At 38.2% G+C, this 18,244-nt stretch overlaps 1 protein-coding gene across 1 annotated transcript; it reads right to left on the bottom strand.

Annotated features, from left to right (window-relative positions):
• Nucleotides 1-4,599: 4,599 nt before the first annotated feature.
• LOC110043432 (ubiquitin carboxyl-terminal hydrolase 22-like) lies at nt 4,600-17,021 on the bottom strand. The gene is made up of 16 exons (XM_020748883.2): nt 16,788-17,021; nt 16,557-16,692; nt 16,349-16,462; nt 14,546-14,650; nt 13,735-13,901; nt 13,005-13,152; nt 11,676-11,790; nt 10,595-10,725; nt 10,104-10,185; nt 9,610-9,676; nt 9,054-9,113; nt 8,351-8,439; nt 7,544-7,594; nt 7,026-7,107; nt 6,512-6,576; nt 4,600-5,739 (listed from the first exon to the last, which is right to left on the bottom strand). The coding sequence occupies exons 1-16, from the start codon at nt 16,938-16,940 to the stop codon at nt 5,697-5,699; spliced, it is 1,608 nt and encodes a 535-aa protein (XP_020604542.1). The 5' UTR covers nt 16,941-17,021; the 3' UTR covers nt 4,600-5,696.
• Nucleotides 17,022-18,244: the final 1,223 nt, after the last annotated feature.

The following is an 18,244-nucleotide window of genomic DNA, read 5'->3' as shown; positions in this document are numbered from 1 at the left end:
AATTTCGATGGTTTATAACCCAGTTAAATTTCGAAAAAACTTAATTTTCTCTTCCGATGCCACCGTTCTCTTTTCCCGTGCAACAACCAAAGCGTAAACACCACAAAATAATCAATATCTGGTAGTACAAAGATGTTATTCCTAAAATAACGCAAAATTTCTTTGGTCGTCTTAGTATTTTACGAACTCGTTAAGTCAAAACAATGTTGGAATAATCTACCGTGGAAATTGAAATCTCACTGAAACGTTTGTAAAATATTTTTCTCTCTTTTGAACAAAGCTTATCAAAGAAAATGTTTACTTACTTTTTGTGGACGTCCAGAAATTTAAACGTTAGAAATGACAGGAAAACAAACATGTTTTGCAAAGACGCCACGAGAACTTTTTAATTCATATGCATATACTATCATACTTGTTGAAAAATTTGCTGCTGGTCTGTGTAGTTTTGGTTATGTTTGTTTCAAAATTGTTGGCGGCCTTTTAAATCTTGAAAAGAAATCAGTGCAATAGCTAATTCAAAATGTTTATAGTGCAGAAGTTGCATACGAAAGGTCTCTTTTTGGAGGTCATTCTAGACAATATTGTAATACAGAAAATGGTAGACTCCAATTTGATTTGCAAATATTAAAGCATTTACAGAAACGTGATTTATGTTATTTTCAGTTGTTATCCGCGATCCTGAACTCGTTCGTACTTTAAAGCAGAAATATCAATTCTCCTTAATGATCGCCTTACTTGGTCTTAACTGTATTTGTGAGAATTTGCTAGCGCATCAAGACAAGATCTCCTAGTCGATGATTTTGTTTATCGTTCTCGCTATATTTCTCTGATTTTTCCTTTTGACAACACCTTTTATAAACCAGGTATTGATCTATGAAGCCTAAACTTTCAATATCTAGAGGTTAAACAAACGTTGACCCGTCGGTGGCACTTTCTAAAATTGAGAGTTGAGTAGTATGTTCAGTAACCTGAAAGATATTTTCGATTTATTTCAACGTAGCTGTGGGACGGCGAAGGATAACAATCTCGGTGATCACATGATTCTGAATGTAGTTTGTAATCTGAGAAATCACCCTCTAGCCTTCGAATTTCTTGAAGTAGTCCCAAAACTTTCTTTACCGTTGGGAAATTCTCGAAAGTATTCGATTGATTTTCGGAATACCTCGGGCAGGCGGCTTTGATAATCTTTTACTTGAAAAAACACTGAATATAACTTTGAGGTTTTAGTCGATCTGAAGAGAGTAAAACATTACGTGACAATTTACTTCTAGCAAGACAATTTATTTATTGTAGAGTGAATTTCGTTGTCGTCAAATGTATTTTTTTTCCTAGTCGTACAGGCCATTTAAATCCCCTTTTGCCTAAAACAAACCAAATGTTACATTACTTCGTCGATTTCGAGAAAAAACTTACACATTTTGATCACAAAAATTTAGATGGTGTTGCCAAATACAGTGCCACCGTAAAAACTCAACGTTGTTGATCTACTTAAAATATTTCCGTAATCATTTCGACCAAAATGGTGGCTCCAGAATCGAGATCTCAGGTTAATTACGGCCGAACATTAACTATTGAAAAAATATACATCAGTCGTTCGAAACAAATAAATACCACGACTTTTTCTACTCGAAAGAAAACCTCGACAACTAATCCCCACGACGTAAGCTTCAAATATCTTGCCACCATTTTGATCCAAAGTTATGAAATTAAAATTCTTATCTCTTTGTCATCTCCAATGTTGAATAATCATTAACTCCTCGAAAATTTCAATCTCTTCTTTCGTTCGCCGGGTCATACCAATGACTTTCCTCTTCGCCTTCAGGCCATTTCCTCTCCTTGAAAAGAAGAAAATAAAGAAAAACATGAGCTTTCTCTCTAGACAAATGTATTTCCAAGATACACTATTACTACCAGGGCAAGCAGCGACCAAAGCTCGTGCTGACCCGGCTGCACGTGGTAACGGTTTTCAACTTTCCGAGAGCAACAGAAGAACAGGAAATATCAAACAAATTCAGTGCAAGTATCTTACAAACGTGCGCAAAATTATTTCTTAACCCTCACTGAAACGTTTCCTCTCGATGTTTGCACAACTACACATACGACTATCTGGTTTATGACCGAAGCTCTGTGCAGCGCGGCAACGAAAATTGCGATCGAAGGGTGTAACTAAACTTTAGGGAGATAGAAATTGTTCCGTTTCAGTGAAGAGCAAAGATTAATACATAAACTCACCATTAATATTTTAATATTTTGATGTCTTCCTGCTTTATCTTTTTCGAAAGAAGAACATGGCCAGATCCAACGTCTTCACATCATGACCAAGTGTTTTGTTTGACCCAAATTCCACAAGTAGTCATGAATATTGATTACAAACTAGAACCAATCGCTGACAAAAACGTCGCTGCATATTTTCACGACGAGGATTGTAATTCTCATTGAAAACAGATCATGATCTCTGGTGTAAACCTATTGTATCACTTTGAAAATATCAGTTTCACTTCAGATCTTTACATTTTTAGGCTTTATTAAGACGGTAATGCGTGAAAGTAAATACATTTGTGAAGACTGATTCACGCGGCCGTCATATTTCGTGAAATAAACCTTTTCTGATAATCTTATTAGCCTACGAATCAAAGCTTACAATTAATTAGAGATTGATTGCACGATTCGCAAAATGAATGCACGGAGGGAACCCACGCTAAAAGCACAAGGGAACGTAGGAGAGACTCCACCAGGAAACAGAAGGGGAACGCGTTGGTTGTGTATAGAGGAACGCACTGAACAACGTAAAGCGAAAAGCACGAGAAATAGAGTGGGCTTAATGGTGAATGCACGCGAGGCATGCATAGGGGAACCCCTTGCGCCCCCCTCGGTTTCCCGGCGAGATCTCTCTTACGTCCCCTGTGCATTCAGCGTGCAAGAGGAAACCCACAGTGCAACAAATAGGCAAAGGCATTGGGAAACCCACACCAAAAGTATGGGCGACATGGCAAGGAACTCGCCGGGAACTCGTGTCGGGTGACGCATGAGGCTGTGCCGTAGCTCAAAGCACAAGGAAACCCATAGCCGAACGCGGGAAAACCCACGGCAAGGCACGTGAAGCGCATTATTAACCCAGGGAGGTCACAACGAAAAGGACGGGCAAACACATAAGGAAACCCACTACGAGTTCACGGAAGGCGGTGAGGAAGACCCACAGATTAATGAGCCACTTTGCGTGTGGCGGAAAGTGCAGGGATTAGGAGAAACGAAAAGAGAAAGGTCAGAGAAAATGCACAAGGGAGTGCCCGGTAAAAAAGGATGATTAAGAGTCCGCGGGGTTACGGATGCAAAGGGAAATAGGTGGGAGCCCACATGGAGCCCATGATTTCCAACGGAAATATATCGATTTTGTTTTCATGCCCTTCATTAGATGACAACATTTAGAAGTAATAAAGTCATACAAATATCAAACTTTAAAACCGGTTTAATTAAACTAGGTCTTTCCTTTCTTAACTGTCTCTAGCTTGTTCTTCTTTTCCATTTAAACTGTGACCGAACAGTTTTCCTTATTAACCTACGACTTTGCGCAAAGAAGGCATTACGCAAAACAAGAATTGACTACGAACATTTAAAGAGCTTGTAAACTTAATAACTGCTTTTTATGGCTCTTTGGGTGTTATATTCGAGTAGAAATTGGCTATCAAAAACTGCAAGATTGCTGAGTGACAAAAGCGCTAAGGAGGCAATTCTTTGCCGCGTGGCACAAAAAGTATTCAACACATCGAGCTCAAATTCCTTGGGACAGTTTATCGTGCTGCGCCCTTTCACTATTCAGAAGCTCCATCGATTATGCTAATGAGGAAAATATTGTTAACAGAGATTATCCTAAACGTATAATTCTTCGTTCGCGCGTTGACATTCTCATTTTAATTTGTTACAAGCGAAAGCGTGTATCATCTTCGAATTTATACCGAGGAGCTAGGGTTTAAAAGCTAGGGACTTGTTACAGTGAAATGCCACAGTTTAAAGTCAGTATGGTGGGAGTGGCTCTAAAACACATTGTCCCTTCAAAGTAATTATTTCCTGTTGAAATTTCTGGATTGTGGTGTGGTGGCTCTTTGACAAAAAGGAGGATTTCGGAAAAGTTAAAGTTTATAACTTAGCAAAGACTTTTACAGAGAGACGCCAACTTACTAGTTACTTATTAATTATGTTATGATTTAATAGGGAAGTATATCACGAGTGAACACGCATATACATATCTCACTCTGCACGGAGCAGGAAGTCTGGGCGAGGGAGTTGCAATTTAGATCTGGTTCGAGCTCTGTCATAACTTCCCTAGAGACTTTATGAATACACTCAGTCTCCGTTTTGTGCTGTTCAAAGATAACTAAACTGTCCAGCGCTCGACCACCAGTTGAGCTTGCACTTCAAGTTACAAGCTAGTCTATAGATAGTTGATCTGTTTCTATAAAACCTCTCGTCTCCTTTGCTGGCGTAATTCAGGTATCATGTAACGCCGTTACGAGTTACAATCAAGACTGTAACACCCCATGATTTATAAAGTAAAGTTTTACAAACAAACAAACGAAAAGAAACGTCACAGAACAACAGACGTTACCGAGTGAACAGTTTATTTAATAATCGGAGAGTACCGAAAAATTTTGTTTAACAGCGAAAAACATTTCAAATAAATACATTCCCATATATTTATATAGCAAATAGTTTTATAAATCTGGGATTTATTATTAACAACAGCTTTGTATTTGTGTACGAAATTAAGTTACAAAACTAACTTGAAAAAAAATTAGCGCGGGGTTGAGAACTTGAAAACAACCAGAGAGTCCAAAAGGTACCATCTGACGGACCACTGTAAAAGATGCTAGTGAACTAAGCAAACAAAAGAACGTTTCTTTAGTAGTTAAGGTATAAAATTATTTTTCACTTTCAAAAACGAGTGACAAATTAAGCTTCTTCAACTGAAGAACGCATATCCTTCCTGTTAAATTATTATTGACTTGTATTTTGCGAGGTTTGCTTAGTACGTTTATTCAAAATTTATAGAAAAAGGAATTTTGTATGCCTACGGTCTTGACTGCAGCGAGGTAATAGAGAGCTTTATATTCCATCCCGAGGGCGAGATTAACCAATAGTAAAACAGAGCACACGTGAGAGCGTTTGTCATTTTGGCGGAAAAAATCACGTGACTGTCCTTATTTGGACCACGAGTATCTCGAAAATGTTCTTAATGGTAAAAGAAAATTAAAGGAAATTTGCGGTCAAATCTCATACATGTTCTCGTACTTGAAATTAAACGTCTCTATTCCTAAGGCAAGGAGACGGGCATAATTGACTTATTCTTATGGACTAGACAAGTAGAAAATGAGGGCTCACATATTTAACCCCCTCTTCTTATCGAGCAACATTTTACATTGCATACCAAATTGTACATCTCTTAGATCAACTTCATTTCCCTAGCCCTTCGAACGGCGCCTGACTTGCTTTTGACTCGCTTGTAAGATCCGGTAAGTGTACAACTCACCAAATATAGAGAAACGCGAATTCTAGAATTCGCTTGAGGGATGTGGGCTATTTAGACATTTTTTAAACATGAATTAAGTCATATTTATCTAATTATATTTGGTTGATCCCTCTTTAGAACAACTTATTAACCACACTGTTTTACTCGACCATGAAACAGGCTTTGCCCGAAGTTATTCGTATTCAAGGACTTTCTTGTGGTAGAAAAGTAGATATCTGAAATTAAAATAGGCAGAAGAAAATAAATATTTAAAAGTATGCAAATACGAGACAGGATTTCCCGTCTGGGCATCATTCCTAAGGTAATCCCTGAGTTATTTTTAGATCATCACACCGACTTCAGAAATCCCAGGGGTGTGTAGAGACGGCTAATCCTGTGACAAGGATTTCGCTCAAGTGGACAGCCCAAGACGCTTTACGCGCCTTTTCATCCTTCACGAGAACATTCACGCCACACGCGTGGTAACATTATCCGCGGAAGAACTGGGTACCATGTCTAAAAATAACTTGAGGAGGATTACCTTGGTACAGTAAGGTCTATATGGAGGATTAACTCGCTAACCCTTCATATTCTCCCTTACTATCATTTAAATATTTGCTGCGCAGGTATACGGCAATGGGCCATTTCCGAGATACCTTGTGCCTCTGTGCCAAAACGAATCCTCCCGCAAAATCATTCATATGAAAATGTGTTTCCCCTACTGGTTCTTTTTCATGCAAATCAAACTCATTTTCATATGAAAGGTTTTGCACGGAGACTCGTTTTGAAACAGAGGCACAAGGTAACTCGGAAATGGCCTGTTATGTACATGCATTGTAGTTCCCCTTTGCACCATGTATCCCGGCGGTCCCCTCCCTATGTGAACTTAACAACAAATTTATCGTTTTTTCGAAACAACCATGTTTGACGGCATTTCACACAGTATTCAGAGTCCTGTATGGTCCTCAAAACAAAACATAACAACAAAAATAGTAGAATTACAATTACCCTTCACTTTGAAGAACATCGTCCAGTGTTGCTTTAGTAATCCACGCGTCATCGCATTTAAACCACTGACAAACAGAACATGTGAAACAATATTATTAACAAAAAGAATTGGCAGAAATGGCGGGAATAATTCTGTATAATTCGAAACTCGCGTAGCCAGAAAGAATTACGCCACGCTCGCGCTCAGCTAGTGAGTAGCCAATCAGAAAGCCGTACAAAATCTACCCGAAGACTTTCCGATTCTAATAGACCTTTCCCGTATTCCACTTCAGTGCGTACGAACAATAGTACCACAGCGAGGTTGGGGTGGACATTTTCATACATTTGCTGTATTTTTGTCCATCCTGACCTTGACTCGGTGCCATTGTTTGTTGGAATGCGGAAAAGGTCTATTCTCAGTCAAAAACATGTTTTAGCACTATGCAGTACTTATTAGATGATAGTCTCGTCAATATCTCGCACTCAAATGGTAAAACAAAGATGAAATAAAACACTGCCCAGTTCAGTTACGCACCTGCTGCTGTTGACGAATGAAGGACGTGTAATGGCCGACTTCTAAAGTACCACTGTGATTCACAACGGCGAATAACGTATACCTGAACAACATGCACGAAACAAAACATGGTTAACGACGGAAATATTGAAAATTCTTCAACGATGAATTCACAGCCAAGTGCATTTGAACAAGTGTTTTGAAAGAAATTAAAAAGTAATAGACTTGGACACACTGTCACGCAAAACATTTCAGGTATAGCAATAGTTTCGGTATCTTGGGAGAAACGTTCTGGATTGACACGTACCATTAACAGCGTCCGTTTCTTGTCTAGCACTGTTATGTTCTTCGCCACTAGCTAGCGTGGCGTGTTGAACCAAAGAATAGTCACTAGCTTATTTATTTTTAACAAGTTTTGGATATCTTCCTTCAAGCAATCGCGCACGTAACTTATCGGCGAACAGTAATTTAACTTTTAAAAAGCCTTCCAGAGTGACTTGTATTTAACTGTGATAAATGTTAAATACAAAAACGCTTACTTTGAGTCACAAGACAGCGTGGACTGACCGTGATCACTATTACCATTCAATCTAAGAAGAATGAAAAATTATTTAATCAGACGTCCATAAATCCATCAGTCAGACTGTCTGTCTGACTGTCTCCGTGTCTGTCTGCCTGGTTGTCTATTTTTCTGTCTGTCTGCCTGGCTGTCTTTTGTCTCTCTGTCTGTCTGCCTACTTGTCTGTCTTTCTGTCTGTCTGTCTGTCTACCTATCTCTCTGTATGTCTGTCTGTCTGCCTGTCCCTCATAAATTAATATCAACCAATAGCATAACTGGTCTCAGATCTTTCAGTGTGCCTGAGACAAGCCTTCCTTCCCCTGAATGAAAAATTATTTAATCAGACGTTCATAAATCAAGCAATCAGACTGTCCGTCTGACCGTTTTCGTGTCTGTCTGCCTGTCTGCCTGCCTGGCTTTCGTTTTTTCTGTCTGTCTGTCTGTCTGTCTGTCTGTCTGTCTACCTGTCTTTCTGTCTGTCTGTCTGTCTTTCTGTCTGTCTGCCTGTCTGTCTGTCCCTCATAAATTAATATCAATCAACAACATAACTGGTCTGAGATCTTTCAGTGTGCCTGAGACAAACCTTTCCCACGATTTCAATTAGTAAAGTAAAGTTACATGTATCAATGAAAAGAGCTCTACATGTAAGCTCAAATCAGTGTCATAGGAAAAGTCTGCATCAATAACACTGAGAAACCTAATGAAGTTTTCCTCATTCATTTGCTTTCTTGAAAGGCAAAATAAATCTTCTCACAGCAACTTCACGTGAAAAGACCGAATTCAGTACCTTGAAGCCATAAATGGAGCCATGTCTAATTGCTGAGGAAAAGGAATGTACGTTGATATTTTCTTGGATTTCTTTGAATGTTCAAAACGCTGAAATACAACCAAACAAAATAAGAAATAAATTTCAAATTTAACAGCTAAGTAATAAACAAACCAGAACAATCTGGTTACCGCCCCCTATATACAGACATATGTGTATCTGTTGGTCGACACAAGATATTACTTTCATATTGTAGTTCTGGATGATTAGAAGAGCAAGGCAAACTAAAATTTAAAAAGCAGTCTACTTTTCCTCATTTTAAATAAAGATGTTTGCACTTACAAGTAGCCTAGACTGGCCAACACTATAAGAAGCATACCTTAATTGGTTCTCTGAAATGAAGTGGCTCAGAACTTTTCTACAGATCCCCTGAATGGAATGCGAGTCTCATGTCGGTTAACCCCACCCCACCCATCCTGGCATTCAAACGGGTTGCCTTAGCCATTTGGTGGTTCCCTCTTTTACAGCTGGGTAGAGAAAGGCACTGAGCAAGTAAAGAACAACCTTTGCCAACAATCAAGCCCACAACCTCCCAGGAGTCTTAATTCTAATGTGTGTATCAGTATGGTTAAAACAACTAATGACTACTGGTACTTTTCTATTATGGGGTAAAATGACTTTTCACATTGTAGAAGTTATCACATCCCAAATTGTCTACAATTACCTTGAAATGAAAACAAACTACTATAGGTAACTTCTTCATTGTTAACCGCTTGGTAGATTCCTGTGTGGAACAAAAAGTAGAATATAAAAGTATAACAACAAACCACAATCCCAAATTCGCAACACTCATTTGCTATAAAGATGTTGTGTTACTGTGGGAACCACAAAGCAATGAATAACACAGGCAAAGTAGTAGATCATTACAGTACTGCTCTCTCTACAGGTGAACAGTTAAGCATAAGCTACTTCAGTCGGGGGAGTTAGACAAGTGTCATTATATACCACATCCTATAAACACTTAACTGTCTAGCAAGAAGGAAATTCAGTATTAAAATTTTAAAAAATTGCCATGCCAGCTCGTTACCAGAGACATGTCATGGAACATGCTTATCAAATAATTTTCATTTACTCAATACACTTTCAAGTTTGTATTGTTTGTGCCATCTTGAAAAGAATCCACCAAGGATTAATGCACACAAAAAACCTTCCCAATCAGTCAACTGATGCTTCACTGTACACCACAGAGATGAGAACCTCCAGGAAACTCTGACACTAACCTGATATGTTTGACACTGACTACACTTTATCTTGGCTTCACTTCCAAGTCTTTCTGGCCTTGTAAATCTGAAAAGAGAGAAAAAAGCAAATTGCCAACCTTGATTGGAGGAATGGTCAAAGTGGATCATTGGGTTCACATTCTGCATCATGAGTACTCATTGTTAGTCTCTCTCAGCTGGATGTTAATCCATCACAGATTTCTGCAACTCCCCAGCAAATTGGACTGTCATTGTGTCACTTTTCCTAGGAGGACCGTATTTTATAATCCTGGGTGCAGAGAGGCACTGTGAGAGCAAAGCATCTCACTCAAGGGGAAAAGAAACACAATGACCTTAGTCAGGCCAGGATCAAACTTCAACATCCTAGTCCAGAGTCCCGTACAGTAACCATAAGGCCAAAGAGTATCCTAAGAGTTCTTAGCATAACAAAAACTGTAACTGAAATGATACATAACACGTGATCTACATCTTTTGATCTACATCCATAGCATTACCTTCTCAAGCACTCTACAAGTGATTTGGGAACAAAGCTTTCATCGTGATGGCTGCTTTCCGGTACTGGCTGACCATTTTCTTCTGCAAAGAGTTGAGAAACAAATCAGCTAAGTCAAGCCAACAGTCTGGAGTTCATGTGAAATCATCTCCCTGGATGACCTCTTGAAAAACTAAGTCTATTAAACATTTGTCCCTTATTTGTCTCTCTCAATCTTTAAACCTTAATAATCCTCATTTTTTGGTTTATTACTGATCAATGGTTCTTTGATATTTTTTCTCAAGGACCTGAAAATTATATGCAATCTATGTAATTAACATTGCTTCAGTTATCTAAATAGTGTGACCAAACCCATTTCAGACCAGCTTGAATGCAGTCTGACCTAAAATAGCTTGAAGATTAGGTAAGGGACTAAATAATACAAGATCATTAATTTTAAAGAAAAATGTTCCTCCTCCCCAATATTGTAATGACCAATGTTTAATGTGTTACCTGGTGGTGTGGGATCAGGAGTTGATGCAGCTGATGCTCCAGAACTACTTCTACCATTGCCATTGCTATGATCAACATTTCCCAGGTCCAAAGAGATGTCCCAGAAGGGATCAATGGTGGTAGAAACACATCTTTAGGAGGACAATGAACATTTATAAGGAAAATAGTAACTGATTAACACAATGTTACAAGAATATTGATTGTTCTAACTCTAAGATGTATGACAGTGGTATGATGTAAGGGTTATTGACCAAGAATGAAATCAGCCTCGTCGCTGAATGGGCCACCCAAGTTTACCTTTACCTTTACCTTTAAGACAGTCATTCCACAAATGTTAGGGCTGGGCAATTTGGATCTCATATTTGTGTCATACAGTGGTATGACGTAAGAGTTATTGACCAAGAATGAAATTTAGATGACTGGATATTGGCCTAGGTTTTTCTCTGTGTGTCTATGCACTGAGTATGATAATCGTATTTAGACTCTCATACTTGTACTTTAGAACTCCTTCCCACAGAAATAGGAGGAGGTATCAGTAAGTTATGAAGAAAGTATACAGCTAATATGCAGTGCATATTCATTACAGATCAATATCTTATATTGCATGAAATTTAGAGACGCTGTTTACGTGACCCAAGAAGCTTGCCTTTCAAAGAGCTTTCTTTATCAATGACAGTGCACTGGACACTGAATAAAGTGGTCTTGGTTCAAGCTCAGTGTCCTTTGCAGCAGCAATTGTCTGGAGTCAGAATGCAATGCTCCCTTCCCTCAACAACGGTTGCATTAAGTCTAAACCACATTCCTTTTTTTGCTTTTAGTTATTGCTAAAGCATACAAGTGCTGCAGGTGTATACAGCTGATGCTGGGGAGGGAGCGATGCGTGATGACCCCAGATGGCGGCTGCGAAGGAGACTACATATACCTTGGGGTAATGCATTATGTTGTCTTCCTGAGCAAAACACTTAACTTTCACAGTGCCCTTTTCCACCCCGGTGTATCTTAAATGGGTATCAGCAAATTTAATGCTGGGAGTAGCCCTACAATGCAGTTAGCATCCTATCCAGGAAATCACCCAACTTACTTGCATGCTTGGCACGTAACATCTGACTGAAGCCCACCAGTAAATATTCTATCTATTATACAGTTACATCTGTTGGGGTTATTAGGGGCCAACATGTCCTTGTTTGGTGCATCATCTGAAAGAAACCATATTTAGCTATTCATGCAACTTTGGGAAAATTCAAGATTGGAGTCCTAAATCCGAAGACAGATTTTGCGTTTCTTCACTAAACAGATAAATTCCAACCACTTGGATTATGGTGTATCAAAGGACCCAAAGAATCCTCGCCCAGAGTGGATTCTCCAGTTCCTTTGATGCTCCATTGGATTGATCTGTTAAGTAGAGAAATAGGAAATCCATTTTTGAACTTTAGAATCTCATCTTGGATTTTCCAAAAAGGAAATGCACCCTTAATTATCTGTTTAGCAGAAATCTTATTTTTACTAATTTTTCTTCGATTATATTTTTGAGAACATAACAGTGGCACCAGTATACTGAGCATTTGAAGTTAATAGGTTCTGCTTTTGTTTTTAGTTTTCATTTTCAGTTTTCAAACGTTTCAGTCTTGAACATTTCATTCTTCAACTAAAACATGTTAGCCCTAAGCCTTTGTTTTAAAAAATATGCCTTTAAGTTTCAAAAATGCACTAGACATTCTTTTGTCTAACCCCTTTCTTAGGAATTATTTGAAAGTATTATTATAAGGCTCCAGTAGAATATCTAAGCTGTCTTTGAAGGGAGTAGGAATTAAACAGATTAAAAGACAAATTATGGATAGGACTATGGTTTTAGGCTAATGCATTGGTAACTTGACTTTGCAATTAAATTTGAATTAAACCCCTAAAGGACACCAATCTGGACGTGGCTAGGGCTTTATTTGATCCCTAAAAGACACCACTTAAAATGGAATAGGCTTGATGACCAGGTGCTGTTCAGGAAAAGAGCCTGTACTAGTAGACTGGACTCAAGAGAAGAGGCTGGCAGAAATCGAGCTGTTTCGTCATGAACACTCTAAGCGAGACCAGGGGCCCGTTTCTCGAAGGTCCCAAAAAGTTTTTGCACTGGGAAAGCCAAAGCAAAATCTCAAACTTTACGATTTCAGAGCTGTTTTATTCACATATTCTTAATATGAACAGAAGTTCTCTTCATACAAGAAGTTTCAGACGTATATGTACACCTCTCTGTTTTTAGATACAGATTAACTAAAAATGGTTTTGCAGGCCTAAAAAGTTTCCAGGGCTTTCGAGAAATGGGCCCCAGAATCCCTAATTTATACCCCTAAGCGAGAGGACAAGCATCCCCAACTTTTTCATATGGGAGTACCCCCCATGACTGCATGTGATGACATACCTTTGCAATACCGATGAAGTACATCAAGAGCAGCAATAAAAAACTCATGTGCATCCTGTTGCTCATAACCTGCTAAATGGCGTGCGTGCGTCCACACAAGATGCAAGAGTTTGAAAGGAGTGTGTGGCACCTTTTGTCCTGAGTAGAACTGAAAATGTAGCAAAAAAAAAAATCAAAGGTTCATTTCATCATCAAAGTGCTCCTACAGGCTTTCACTTTCTTGTAGCACCTTTAAATGTTCTTCATCATAAGGTGTACATTAATGTTTTAGTCACATCTTTATCTGCACTATACGAATTAAGATAGAAACTACAGTAACTCGAGTTTCATGCTTGAAGCGATTATCAGACTGTGCCCTTAGCACTGGTTCAAACAAAATTTAAACTGACTCATAAAGGGCAGGTGGAGCAATTCTGTTTCTAATTGGCTGCATAGAACTTTTTCTCGTGTCTGCATTTTGTCTTTGTTGTCTTGTGAAACCACAGTATTCAGTTCTTTTATAATCTTAATTAATTTAACTTAATTTAACAAGTCAGGTAGGACAAAAATAAAATGTGCAAATTTATGTAAATTTGCATATAATGGCAATGGGAAATTTCATTTGGGGGCCACAATATCTGGATATTCTCCAGTATTGCTACATCAAGTGACATGCTTAGACCAGTTGCAAGTGAGAAAAAGTGTTTGTTGGATTATGTGCCTGCAGGATCATAATTATTACTTCATGTACCTCTTGGAAGACTGAACCAACTTCACAAACAATACATTGATCTTTGTCTCCAGAACAGACATGTTGATCAGACAAGAAATAGTCTCTAAGTAATGGAGTGTGGGTCAATGCCTGGATTATACAGTTCATAAAACAAGTATTTCCAAGGTTGGTCAGACCTCTAAGACCTGCAATAAAAGGCATATTGCTTGAGGTTACAAATATTGATCACCTGTAATACAAGATCCTGTAGTGAGGTGAACTCTGAAGTCTTAGTGAGGAGCCTGGGTTTGAGCTTGGCCAAGATCCTTTTGCTGAGAGTTAAGGCGAGTCCACAATAATCTTTCAAGTACTCAACAAAGTGATCACCCTTACCAATACTTGAACCCAGATTACCTTATCAAATTGAAGCTCAATGTGCCAACTATTAGCCACCACATATTTCATGATCAGCCTTGGACTCGTTTCTTTTTTCAGCACTGTCAGTCTATGGCTAAGGCTCACTAAAATACAGTTCATTGTGTGTTCCAGAAAATATTCAAACCCCCATCCACGGCTGTCGTTAGGTTTTGAGTCAGCTGTGGCCTCGATCTTCACACCTGTAACTAACTTGTTACCTTTTGAGTGAATTGTATCAACTATAGTCCTATTAATCCGTAACATCAAGGGCCCATCAAATATACTCACCCGTAATTGGTGTTACTGGTTACAGCCCTTAATGGCAGCCCTACCCTTGGAGGAGACTTAAGTTTGAAGTCTCAAAATTAACCTAGCCAGCCTCAAGAACAATATAAACCATATAAATTTCAAGGCTAGCACAATTTTTACAAACCTATAAAGGAATTTGTTTCTAACTTGATCCTTTTCTTATTTTCTCTAAGAAGTTGGAGTTCAGCTTTACTTGGTTCCCAGGGAACATACTTTATGCGGCCATTTCCTGTGTGTAAAATCCAAGCACATCATTGACAATAATTCTTAGGAACTTTCAAAGGGAAAAATACTCTCAAAATAGGTTAACAACAAGCAGCATGGCTTTTACTATATGGATTGTTCAGAGCGGAAAGATGTACTGTGCAGCTTTCCACACATCCCTATAGCTCAGGCAATAATGTGAACCATTATGGTGGAGAGAACGGCAGAATGCAATACAGAATGTTAAGGTGTTGCTTGGTCAATTTTTTTGCACTTAGGTGGGCATGAATTTTTTTTGACATTTCACTGATAAGCAAACAAGGCTCAACCTGTCTGTTGTGAGACTCTCTTGCTAATATATTAAGTGGTGTGTTTATTTGGATGCAATACGTAAAGAGGGTTTGCAGACAAAAATGTGTCTTCACGACAAAATTTCGTGTATAACACAGGGAAATGAAGGGTTCACATACCTTTCTTTATGTTAATTTTGTCCGAAAAAAAAAAAAGATTCCCCCTTGAAAAAACTTTACACCAGCTTCCATTAGTGACGAGAAATTGCTATTACTTACCAGGAAAATTGGGAAGGCATATAAGGTTCATAAATTTTTTTTTGTTTACATGATTGACAAAATTCCTGCCATTTTTTTCAACTTGGAGCGTTGTACGCAGCCAAAACTCACGCTTGCTTGTTACATTTTTCTGCTCCGAAAATGGGGTGACATATCAAGAGAAGGGGTCTGGACCTTGCTAAAAGTCACAAGCTCAGATATTTGATTTATCCAGAGCCTTTCTCGTTAAAAGTAGGAGAGAAGAAAGGTGTAAAAACATCAGTTATTCTTATTTGGAATTAAGGCAGGACAACATGACATTGTCATGGGCCATTGGCAACACCTTTGCATTGACACTGAGAAATAAGTGATGCATGCTAGACCTGTAGAAACAGATCTACGTGAAGTTCTTTTCATAGACAATACCAAGGTCAAGGTTGACTCAGTGTAAACAAAGTGCTCCAGTTTGGTTAAACAGGTTTATTTCTGTGGGACAAGAACAATTTCAAACGTGTTGAAACTTTTCGTGATCGCATAAAATGCATCTGAAGTGTAGCTCAAATGGCATCTAATTCATTAACATTTGTATATGAATAGTTTTCAAAATCAGCTCGGCGAATTCCAAAGGAATTCGCAGGTTCTGCCCAGTCGGTAAGGAAATTTGTTTTTACAGTGCGACTCAAAGTTGCACGTTCTGACCCTGTTTAAGATAATTGCTGTTTGATTATGATGTTTGGTCATAATTAAAACGTATTGAAAATATAGGACCTTGCATATTTCTTTGAATGATGGATAATTCGAGGTGAACAACAAGACAAAGCAACGATTCCATAACAAGTGGACGCATAAACTTTGCGAACTCCAATCATTTTTCTAGCTCGCTTGATTGTGATTGTTAGCAGGATAAATCGAAATGTTGAATCACTACTCAAGATAACCAAAACTAGCGCAAGTTACGACGCAACATGCAAAAAAAAGCAACTAAAAGACGGGATGTGTCGAAATGTACAATTATCTTGTCGTTGCATGTACATTATCCCTGACTCCACTAAATACAATAATCATTTCTTTGCACATCTTGAAGTATTTTAATCACCCGGCTTTTAAACTCTACAAGCCTTGCCACGTATACGATAAAAGGCATTTGTCCTGAGGCGATTGGCGTTTTTACTTACCTAAAGTCTTCCAAGCTCTAACGGCTTGCTCGACACCAACTTTCTCCAAATCGAAATCGTAAACATTGTCTTTGCACACGAAGCAGTAAACTACGCCATGCGTCAGGTCCAGAGCTAAAACAGCAGAGGAAAACAACAGAAATGTGAATGCAACAGCCGATGGCATACAGCACCGAAATATTTAAACAAGACTTTCCAAGTTTCGTACCTAGAGAGTGCCCAGTTGATTGTGCGTGATGGTGAATGTGCCGGTTTCCGGTATAGCAACCAAAATAGACGCACAAAAGGCACGAGTGAAGACGGCTGGAGTACGTTCCACATTCGTGACAATGGCACAAGCTGGCCTGAGTCGGGAAAAATTAAGAACATGAACATAAAATCAGAATGACGAATTTTCGGGCCGGTAAACCTCCATCGCTGAAATTTACAGCGTGTGTACCTTTCGCTTCCTTGCTTCACGCGAACCGCAGCAGACGAAATGTGCGTGAACTTTGCGAAAGACTTTCAAGCCATCGGCCTTTTTAAAGTCTTTCAGGTGCGGGCAGGAGCACATCCTGCGTTTTCGCGTCGAACGAATCCGGAGATCAATCATAGACACGAGGAAAATAGCCAAATTCTCAAATCAAATCCATTTCCCCTACAAAGGAACATGTGCGATATGCGCAGAAAACAAACCAACAGCGCATATGTAAGAAACCGGAATGGAAATCCACGAATGTCATTGGCCAAACGAGACAATTGGAAACCATATTTGGAAGTCATATTGCCCGCGAATTTTGAATTGACAGGCGGGAATTTTTCTGGGTTTGATAAGTTTCTTTTTCTATATAATTGTTGACAATTTTGAGGAATCCTTCAGCAATTTTTTCAGTTTCTGGTTAACAAACTAGAATGAAATTTTATACTTCATAGTGATGTCTTTAACTCAAAAAGGCCTCAGCCATTTTCTTAAATATTTGGGAACGATATGGTATATAAATACAATGAAAGCAATAACAGTTTGACAGTTAGTAGTTGTAGAAGGTACTTCTCAATCTATAGTAGGATATTAAAAGGAAACGAGAGCCCGAATGGCTTTCTGCATTCTTTTGCGAGGATATGAAGATCAAATCAACGAATTCTAAAACTTGTGATCAAGTCTTTCGCAACTGATTTTCCAAATGATTCATGTTTCAAAGTGGAATTTGTAACATTTTCAGCTGATTCCCTAACTGTGAGGACAAGAATATCTTAAGCCCAGGTCAGACGTCGAGCTTCACATGAGACGAGCTAAACTGCAATTTTATTATTATTATTATTATTATTATGATTATGATTATGATTATGATTATGATTATGATTATGATTATGATTATGACTATGACTATGACTATGACTATGACTATGACTATGACTATGAGTATGACTATGACTATGACTATTTCTATTGCTATTGCTATTGCTATTGCTATTGCTATTGCTATTGCTATTGCTATTACTATTACTATTACTATTACTATTACTATTACTATTATTATTATTAATACAACATGAACTACAATAGGACAATAAGAGGAGATACAAAACATAATACAGAAGGTAATGATGTGTGTTACAAAAATACAAACAAAAAAAGAATTGCAAACTATTACAAAGTGCAACATTTTGAGTAGGTACGTTGCAAAAAAGAAAAAAGCAATTACTAAATTAAGAATTAATTAAATTAATCAATAATTTAACTAAGTAAGTAAAATGAAAAAAACTCAAATAAAGTCTTTCCACTTTTTTTTGAAATCGTCAGAGGTTTTATTTTTAACTGTTATTTGTTATGAAATATTTAATTTGTTCTTAACTAAAGAAGGAAAGCCGTCAAAGGGTACATAATCGCATAGCTCCACACGGAAAAGGGAACACCTA

This window comes from Orbicella faveolata, unplaced genomic scaffold (genome assembly GCF_042242905.1).
Source record: "Orbicella faveolata isolate gen_17 unplaced genomic scaffold, um_ofav_v1 contig_2, whole genome shotgun sequence".
NCBI lineage: Eukaryota > Metazoa > Cnidaria > Anthozoa > Scleractinia > Merulinidae > Orbicella > Orbicella faveolata.
Note: the sequence above shows the minus strand (reverse complement) of the source record. Positions and strands in the feature narration are given on the sequence as shown.